This window comes from Canis aureus, chromosome 11, assembly GCF_053574225.1.
Source record: "Canis aureus isolate CA01 chromosome 11, VMU_Caureus_v.1.0, whole genome shotgun sequence".
Lineage (NCBI taxonomy): Eukaryota > Metazoa > Chordata > Mammalia > Carnivora > Canidae > Canis > Canis aureus.
The window spans coordinates 52,116,230-52,125,977 of NC_135621.1; the positions used below are offsets into that span (position 1 = coordinate 52,116,230).

The 9,748-nt window shown below is 41.3% G+C and overlaps 1 protein-coding gene across 2 annotated transcripts in view; it reads right to left on the reverse strand.

Annotated features, from left to right (window-relative positions):
- The window catches only part of STPG4 (sperm-tail PG-rich repeat containing 4), a 38,967-nt gene extending 33,446 nt beyond the window's left edge, over positions 1-5,521 (reverse strand). For both annotated transcript variants that reach the window (XM_077915301.1, XM_077915300.1), the window contains exons 1-3: positions 5,374-5,521; positions 3,403-3,462; positions 2,044-2,301 (exon numbers count right to left, since the gene is read on the reverse strand). In XM_077915301.1, coding sequence (XP_077771427.1) covers positions 2,044-2,301; positions 3,403-3,462; positions 5,374-5,451 — 396 coding nt within the window. In that variant the 5' untranslated portion in view covers positions 5,452-5,521. The remainder of the gene's footprint in view (positions 1-2,043; positions 2,302-3,402; positions 3,463-5,373) is intronic.
- Positions 5,522-9,748: the final 4,227 nt, after the last annotated feature.

The window sequence follows — 9,748 nt, forward strand, 5'->3', positions numbered from 1 at the left end:
TTGTATTCATCCACTGAAGCAAACAGGGTAAGATTTACCCAATGAGCATTTATCATTCTGTCCTGTTTCAAAGCTATAATTTGCAAAGCAGTAGGAAGGGTTTACATGCTGGCTATGACGTGCTCACCCTGCTGAAAATTTCTTGCCCATCTTTATAACCACAGCCCCTGTACTTAATTCAGCTTCCAGTTGCAATGCGTTTCTTCTCAGGTTATCACAACGATATTCTAATAAAGTTGTAGGGGTTAATACTATTACTGGCTTCTTTAAAAATGAGAAGCTCAGGGGCACCTGGGTGGCTCAGTTAAGCATCTGCCTTTGGCTCAGGTCATAACCCTGGGGTACTGAGATCGAGCCCCGAGTTGGGTGCCTTACTCAGTCAGGAGTTTGCTTCTCCTTCTCTCTCTGATCCTTCCTGCTGCTTGTGCTCTTGCTCTCTCTCTCCCATGAATTAAAAAAAAGAAAAAAAATCTTTAATAAGTAGGAGGCCCAAAGTCCCAAGTGCTAAAGGCCAAGTCCCAATTCTGTATTTGCCAGCCTGGAACAGGCCTTGGACAATGTTATGCCCTTCCTTTATCTACTCTGGATCCACACATCCAAAGTCGGGTTCACAGCCAGAGGCACACTGGAAAAAGCACTGAATTTGAACTCAGAAACCCTCAGTTAAAAGTACTGCCTCATCTATTTATCAGCTATGTGCCTGTGAACAAGTGACTTAGTATCTACTCACCTTGGTTTTCATGTATAAAAAGGGGATAACAACTGTTCCGCCTATTTTAGGGAAGAACAACTAAGAGAATACGTGTGGAAACTCACAGTAAGCTATTAAGAGCCACATAAATGTCATGTATTATACAAGGTCCAGCTTGGGTCCTTCTTAATCCAGGGAGCCTTCCAGCTTTTCAATCTAGCCTACACTGAATTCCCCCTGGCATTTCCTGCCATGCTATTTATCTTAGCACTTGATATATTTGCTCTTGCATTGTTACTCAAAGATTCCCTCAGTCAGGCACATCTCCCTACGCGGAACCTAGCACAGGATCATAAGCACAGCAGTGCTCTCTCTATCCTTAGTGTCATGAATGAACTGGAGGAAACAGAGAGTAGAATTTGACCTTCTTGGTACCACAGTGCTCATTTCTACAAGAAATTTTTTTTTTTACAAGAAATTTTTTTTAAAGATTTTTTTTTTTAAGATTTTATTTATTCATTCATGAGAGACACAAAGAGAGAGGCAGAGACATAGGCAGAGGGAAAAGCAGGCTCCCTACCGGGAGCCCAATGCAGGATTTGATCCCAGGACCCCAGGATCATGACCTGAGCCAAAGGCAGACACTCAACCCCTAAGCCACCCAGGTGCCCCTCTACAACAAAATTTTTTAAAGACTTTCCCTAGGATATTCAGTTATAGTCATATTCTCATTAAAGGGCACTATTCACTGGAAAAATGTTCTCTTTAAAAGATGAGGGTACTGGGTCTAAACTGCTTGAGGGAACAGAAGTATGGCCCAATCACAGGTAAGATCCCAGAAGCTCCCCAAGTCAGAGGAATCCTGCCAAGAGTGCCTGGAGAGGGAATAATTTTTCCCCACGTTACTCTCCTAAGGTTAAGGAGGCCTCACAGGGGGATCCCTGGGTGGCGCAGCGGTTTGGCACCTGCCTTTGGCCCGGGGCGCGATCCTGGAGACCCAGGATCGAATCCCACATCGGGCTCCCGGTGCATGGAGCCTGCTTCTCCCTCTGCCTGTGTCTCTGCCTCTCTCTCTCTCTCTCTCTCTCTGTGTGTGTGACTATCATAAATTAAAAAAAAAAAAAAAAAATATATATATATATATATATATATATATATATAAAAGGAGGCCTCACAGGGAAAAGGCCTCACTTGCAAATCAGGCAGCCCTTGTTTGACTTCTATAGGCAATAAGGCATCCTAAAGGATTTCAATTTCTCCTGGGGAAGATGCATTCAAAGTACATAGAATATTTTCCTCAAAGGCTCTTGGTAGCTTTCCCACAAAAACCCAGAGACTTAGTAGCACTTTACCTGATCTTTGTAAACCAGCCTGCTGGGGCTCGACCGAGGTTTGTCTTTAAATGAGTAAGTGGCCACTTGCTTCTTTAACAAGTCCAAGAAGTCAGGAGGTGTGTACAGGGGAAGGTCATTTAGGACTGGATCATTTCTTTGCACAAGAGGTGGTTTTTTCCTTCCTTCGTTTTTAAAATTGTAGGTTGCTATTACTGGATTTAATAAGGATTCTTCAATGAAAGTTTTCAAGTGGTAAGTGCCAGGGATAGGAGTATTCTGTGGAAAGTTGATACCATTTTTCAGATCAGTGTGTAAACTGGTAACATCCCCTAAAGCATCATTTGTAGAAGGGTCAGTCACTCTTAAGGAACATTTCTTTCTGTTTTAAAGTTTAATAAAATTTTATCGAATAAAGTAAATGCTCTTGACAATATTTCAAGAGAATCATGATTATTTCCTTTCTGAGACAATTGCTGAATTATAGCAAATGGGTTGTGGCCATTGTTGAAGTTTTAACTTTTTAAAAAGTGACTTCAGAGATACTAACACTTGAAATGCAGGTGAACTATAAATGTCAGGTCTCCCTTGAGACCACTCAGGTTAGTTTCCTGACTTAAAAAAAAAAAAAAAAAAGTTAGCCTACTTCTGCTTGGCAGACACTACACATTTCTTTCTAGCCCTCAAGTGAGAAGCTAAAAAAATAAGAACATGAGGCTGGGGATGAACTGAGAAAGCATGTGGTCTAATCAGTCCATAAGAGCTTTGGTACTTTCAAATCACCACAGTGTGGCTGAATGGCTCGACCTGTAAGTTTAGTCAATGTTGCTTTTATGGCTGACTTACTACTGAGCACGCAGCCTGGTGCCACCATTAAAATTAGTTCAGTTTCAAGAAGGCTTTGGCCCATGGCCCCTCTATTATTGAAGAATGTGGATAGAAAATATTTCTACAATATAGAAATGATGTCTTTTGAAAGGGGGATCTTCTGGTCATTGTTCTTTCATATATTACCACCTTGCTTTCCTACATTGCCCATGTTAACTGAACTATCACAGGCCCTAAATCCCATCTAACCAAGATAAAAACTGAAACCCAACCCCCTTTTTTAGACTGGGGGCTTGTTCTTGTCTAATCTCACCCAGATCACAAACTAGATTGACCTTATCTAGCTATCCTGTAAAGCACTTAGACTCCTAGAGTTGTTTCACTTTTTACTGCATCCAAAATTTAGTTCTCAGTCTGATGCTGAGACTAAAATTATAAATAGGAAATGAGGTCCACTGTTTTCTTACAATTGTTAGTGACTTAAAATGTAAGGCTGATTAAAATATCAATAAGAATACAAATTACTTGAATAGAAAGAATGAAAACACATACTGTTAATGCTATTCTCCACCATCCTTCTCTTTCAAAAGATGATGTCTTCCGGGTTGGTTTCTATTAACAAACATAAAATGTGCTTATTCATTTGAGAGGTGATCTGTAGAAGTCAAATGTATTTTCTTTTCTTTCTTTTTTTTTAATGTATTTTCTAAAACATTGGCTTGAAAAGATTAATACCTGTATCCAATTGGTCACCCTGAATCAAAATAAAAGCTACGTAACGATCAATTTTGCCTGTCATATTTCCTTAAATTACTATTTTATGACTTGATGTGCTTTTTAGCCATTTAAATTCCCTTTGGAAAAATGAGAGTAATAAACATCCTCATCTCAGGGAGATGTCATAAGGAAAATTAGATGTGGCAAAATTTGGTGTTCTTAGGAAGCAAAGAGTTGTGTAAATCCAAAATTGTATTATTATAATAGGTTTATGGTTCAGGTGATTGCGCTGGGAGTTCAAGGTGGAAGATAGTCATCAAATTAATGTGATATTGGGATACAAATTCTCAGTGACTTGGCAAATGCTTAAAACTACCATTCCCTGGATTTATATATACTATCAAATATGTATCATACAAATATGATACAGCTACTTTTCTCAGCTTGTCCAGCCAGCTGTGACACTACAGAGGCAGAATGATACAGGAGGGCTTGAACTCCACCTCTGCCGCTTACCAGTTAGGAGCACTAGGCCAGTCACTGAACCCTTATGAGTCTCAACTCCCTCTTGGGAGTATAAAAATAAGGCATTCTACATTTAAAGACTTAAACACACAACCAGTGGTCAATAAATGATAGCTTTTATTTTTTAACATCTCATCTGCCAAGTTAAAAAGGAGATGATTTTGGTATTCCCTAGTTTCCAAGGATGCTCTTGGCTTCCACAGTAGGTACTCTATACCCATTTATTATTATTCCACATTTGTTTCAGCCTCACCACCAACAGAGCATGGTTGTTTAGCTTTTTCCTTTTGTGCTATTTTCACTACATGAAGTCATTAAAACACTGAATGGTACTTCCATTTATAATGATTTTGTTACTACTATAAAATATAGGTTATTTCAAGCAACAATGCATTAGAAATAATAATCTTAGAGTAAAACTGATATAATTCATTCTTCCTTTTTAGCAACTTATATCCACTCTACTTAGAGTGCCCCTGGGCTTTAATTTCACTATGAAATGTGCATCTAACAAAACAAAACAAAACAAAACAGTTTCATACACACTGCAAAGTCTGTATTTCTTCCTATACGTTCCCTTTATTAGATTCACGTTGGATCTTCTCTGTTGCACATTTATAGTCACAGAAATCAAACTTTCTCAGGCAGGTCAAGACAAGTCTCCCACCTCTCCCTAGGACCAGGCAAATGAAGTGGAAAGAAGAGAGAAGTAAACACCCTGCTTCTAAAGGAAGGTAATTGGCAGCTGCTGTTTTGTTTTGCCCAAGGCCAGGGATCTAAACTCCACCCACCTATCACTTCAAATTCATATTAGGGGGTGAATCACTTTTTACAAAAGATAGGCTAAACATCCCTCGCCCAAATATATTTAAAAAGTAAACTAAGGTAGTTTAAAATAGTTTATAAATACGAAAGCAAGAGGCAGGCACAAAACCCTGCACTTCGGACTAAGGGAAAACCCATCCTCTCGGCAGAGGGAGACGTCAAAGCAGCTGTGCGGCGCAGCTGGTAGTACAGGAGGAGGAAAGAAAAAACGGAGGACAAAGGGCAAATGGAAGGATGAGGGAGAGCAAGGGAAGAGGAAATAAGACCAAGTAGACCTCAGATAAAGATCAGGACTGGACTGCAGGATAGGTAGGAGGGCAGGGTTAGGGAGGAAGGGCAAACCGGGGAGCACAAGGGCCCAGCATTAGAGACGTGGGAGTTCGGGCAGGAGCCCGCCGGGCGGGGGATGGCTGCGGGCAGGGGGGCCGGGTGGGGGGACGGGGAGGACGTCTGTACCGAGGCGGTGACCATCGAACTGCCAGGCCCCAGGTCATCCCTGAGGCTGTTGGAGGTGATGGCGACTGGCTGGTCCATGGCGGCCTCCTCGCTCCCTCCCTCCGCCAAGCCTGGCGTCCGGTTGCCAGGAGGCGCCTGGGGCCCGCGAGCTCGGGAGCGCGCGCAGGGGACCGCAGGGGACCGCAGGGGACCGCCGGGCGTCGTGTCCAGCTGGGGGGTGGAGGTAGGGGTGGGGTGGGGTGGGGTGGGGGAGGGAGGCGGGCGCACTGAGGCCCGCGCCACCCGGTGCGCACAGGAAATGGCTCAAGGCGCGGCCGCTCCCTCGCAGGGAAAGGCTAGAGGGCCCTGGAGGCGCTGCAGAACCTGGGGCGGGGAGCTGCGCCGAGGGAGGCTTCCGAAGACGGTTTGGGCGAGCCTGAGCGCACCGTAATCCCCACCGGCCTTTTCACAGAGAAGAACCCCGCCCCACATCCCAAAGCAGGGAGACAGTAGGCTTCGTAGGCATGCTTCACTTCAGCGCAAAAATCAGCCTTAGCACCCACTTTCTAACGTGGCTTCTAAGCTCCTCTGGATGGAAATTCTGGGGGTGTTTTCTTCTCTTGCCTGATTTTAGGAGTGCGCACTCGCCAAAGCAGGCTTCCCTAGCTGTGAAACCACGGACCACCCTTCCTTCTGATAGACCCTTTTCCCTTCCAGTCTCTCTTCGCTGTAGCTTCTCAGCCTTACAAACATTCTCATCTTCAGAAACAAACCCTCCCCCCAACTTTAGTAATTCCGTTTTATGGAGCACCCGCGGGGTTCTAAAAACTTCATACACATTAATCTAATTCAATCCTCACAACAACCCTGTGAGGTAAATACTAATTCCATTTTAGGAGTAAGCAAACAGGCTTACTTGGACAGTTTAGCATACATAGTTGACTGGGCATCACAAGTGGCAGAGGCAGAGTTCAAATCCAGATCTTGTTCCAGCACCCCACTGTCCACTATACCATGAAGTCTCTCCTCCCTTTCACAAATTTCTAGAGGAGACTCCGGTCTTTCACCTCTCCTACTTCCCTAAAGCCATCTTAATCTGACACGTGTACACACCTTTCTTTTAAAACTGCACTTGCTCGGGATCCCGCATCGGGCTCCCTGTTTAGAGCCTGCTTCTCCCTCTGCCTGTGTCTCTGCCTCTCTCTCTCATGGATAAATAAAATCTTAAAAAACAAAACAAAAAAACCCCACCAAAACTGCACTTGTTCAACTAGCCAGTGATCCAATCACCAAATCCAATGGGGACTTTTCAACTATCAAACCTGATCCCGTTGGTCACTGCTGCATTTTTATTACCCCACTCCGTCATTCTTGAATTATCTTTCCTCCCGTGATTATTAGGATTTGACCACTCTCTTCTGTGACTTGTCTTCTATAAAGGTGATAATAAATTGGTACCTACCCACACAGAGTGATTAAGACTAACTTGAGTGAAATGTTTGGAACCATGTCTGGCACAGTGTATTCAGTAAATACCGACAAATCATTGCCTTTGGGACAAAAGCAAAATTCACAATCCAATTTCCTTTCCTTTTTCCTCATTAGAACCTCACACTGATGTAATTCATGGAAACCCCATGCATCTTCACACTTTGGTCTCCCTTTATGCTACAATGCTATTGTACATGCTACAATGCTCCCCTTCCTCAACAGCCTGGCAAACCTCGAGTTGCCTTGAGAAGTCCTCCTTGGCCTAATCCTTGTACCTCAAAGGACCCTGTGCCTATCTGCTGGAGGATTCATTTTGACAAACTGTTTCTCCCCTAATTTTTAAACACATTCCAAACACAAGTTTTTGTCTTAATTCTGAGTCTTCTGAACAACCAGAAGGATTAAAATATTTCAACAAATGACCACTTTAGAGGATAAACTAGCACAGTGCTTTTCAAAAGTGTGCATACAAAACACTTGGGATCTTATGAAAACAGATTCGATTCAATTCTGAGGCAAGGGCCTAAAATTCTGTAGGTGACTTTTTGAGTAGTGAGACTCCATTTAAATTTCTCTTAATGGGATTCTAAATTCAACATAACCTTTAAAAAAATGTGGGGGAGGGGAGGCCAAGCAGGCACCAAGTTTGAAATCACAACTGACAAAGAGGCTAATAGCCAGAGTTTTCATAAATATAAGAGATTTAAATCAAGTCCATCACTGTTCCTAATTTCACTTTCTTATTTTGGCTGAGCCTGTAAAACTGGCTCAGCAGACTAGGGACTGGTACTCTAGAGACTAAAGGAATATGATGAAAGGTACAGAGAAGTCTAGAAACCCATACAAGGTGTGAAATAGAAAAGAACATCTAGATGAGAAAATAGTTTTGAGAATCTCAAAAATAGAAACAGCATAGGTCAAAGACTTCAAGGACTTCACCAATAAGACAGATTAAGCATGTAGGATAAACAAAATGTCCTAAGAAAACATAGTCTTGTACAGTATCACTGAGAAAAATTTAGAATTTTCAGGTTATAACAGCAGTTTTAAAAGGGGGGAAAAGTATTTCTAAGACTACACTAAGTAGAGGTCAACAGTATCTATGCTATGCATCAGATCTTTAATAAAAATTCTGTAAAATACATCCTAAAGCATGGATCATTTCTAACTGCAGCATTCTAACAATTTTTGTTAGAATAACCTGAGAGCAAATGTGCTACAGATAGCAGTTGAGGTAATAATTACCAATTACCGTGATCCTGCTAAAATAAAACAGGCAGTATGGTTAAGATTTAAAGATAGGTTTTAAAATTAGTCCAGAGTTCCATTAAGATTGTTGTAGAAGGGACGCCTGGGTGGCTCAGAGGTTGAGCATCTGCTTTTGACTCAGAGTGTGACCCCAGAATCTGAGATCGAGTCCTACATCAGGCTCCCTGTGAGGAGCCTGCTTTTCCCTCTGCCTAGGTCTCTCATGAATAAATAAATCTTAAAAAAAAAAAAAAAAAAGATCGTTGTAGAAGGCAGAACTGAGATTTGAATCCAGCTCATTATGTGCCCAATATGACCAGTTAAATTACATAAACTGTTCTATACTTCAAGGGGGCTCCTGAGCGGTGCAGTTGGTTAAGCATCTGACTCTTGGTTTCAGCTATTGTGATACAGGTCATGAAATTAAGGCCCAAGTCTGGTGTGCACTCAGCAAGATTTTAGTTTCTCAATCTCCCCTCTGCCCCTCTTCTCCCAACACCACCCCCCTCCCAAAAACAAACCTTTAAAAACACCCCAAAACCTGCTGTATACTTTGAATTTCCTATAAAAATCAATACTGACTTTGTGACTTTTGTGAATATAAAAATCAGCAATTAATGATATACCCCAAAATAGTGTGCCCCCTTCTACCTTGTTAACTTAAACTTGAAAATGTAGGAACTGGAAGAACTACGGAACTGGGAAAGATGGACTTTGACCAATCCCCTCATTTTACAGTCGGAACTGGGGGGTTTTACAGCATAGTATTATCGACTGAGCACTTACTGCAAAAATGCCACAGACTATGCTAAGTGCTTTACCTTCATATTGTAAAAGCCAAGTAAAAAACAAAAACATAAACAATTGGGTAAATTATATCCATCTTGCAAGTAAAACAACTGGAGTTTAGATAATATTAACCACTTAAAGTTTACACAGAGCAGTGATCTTAATTAACACTGTTGAAGTAAATAAAACTCCAAAGCCCAGGTTTAATACTCTGATAACTATTGTGTCTCAACAGCCAGACACATTAATCTCCCACCAGATACCTTGCTGGCCTTCCTTTTGACTGAAAGGTTACAACTAATGAAGGTTTTTCTATTTAATGATTGCCTGCCTAATATGTAATAATACCCCATCATATCAGGATTATCAACGCCTGTAACTTCCCTGTAAAACCCATTTCTCTCTCTCGTCCTTCACTAATCAGTTTTTTATTTTCTGGTGAAACTAGTAACAATGGTATTAAAATGGACTGCTCTCTAGGAAGATATATCTTGTGGCTACAATAATCAGGTAACAATTATACTTAATGTTTTAATCTTGGCTCTGGTTTGCTATGGAATCTAAGTTTTTAAAAGGTAGCTAACAAAACAAACCCTAATAACTACTTTTTGAGTAGCTTAAAATTATAGAGAAAGCAATGGTTTAGAAGAACTAAAACAAGGTATAGTTACTGCCAATCCACTCCTAAAGATACCTTTTTTTGGTAAAACATGTCCTGAATAGACAGGACAACTGAAAATTCTCCCTTGCCTTATGAAAAAGAAAAATCACTATGAAAAACATTAGCAAATAGAAGTAAAAACAAGGTTTTCTAATCTTTCATTTAAGCCTTCTGAAGTATAATTTAAAAACTAAACACATGGGGATC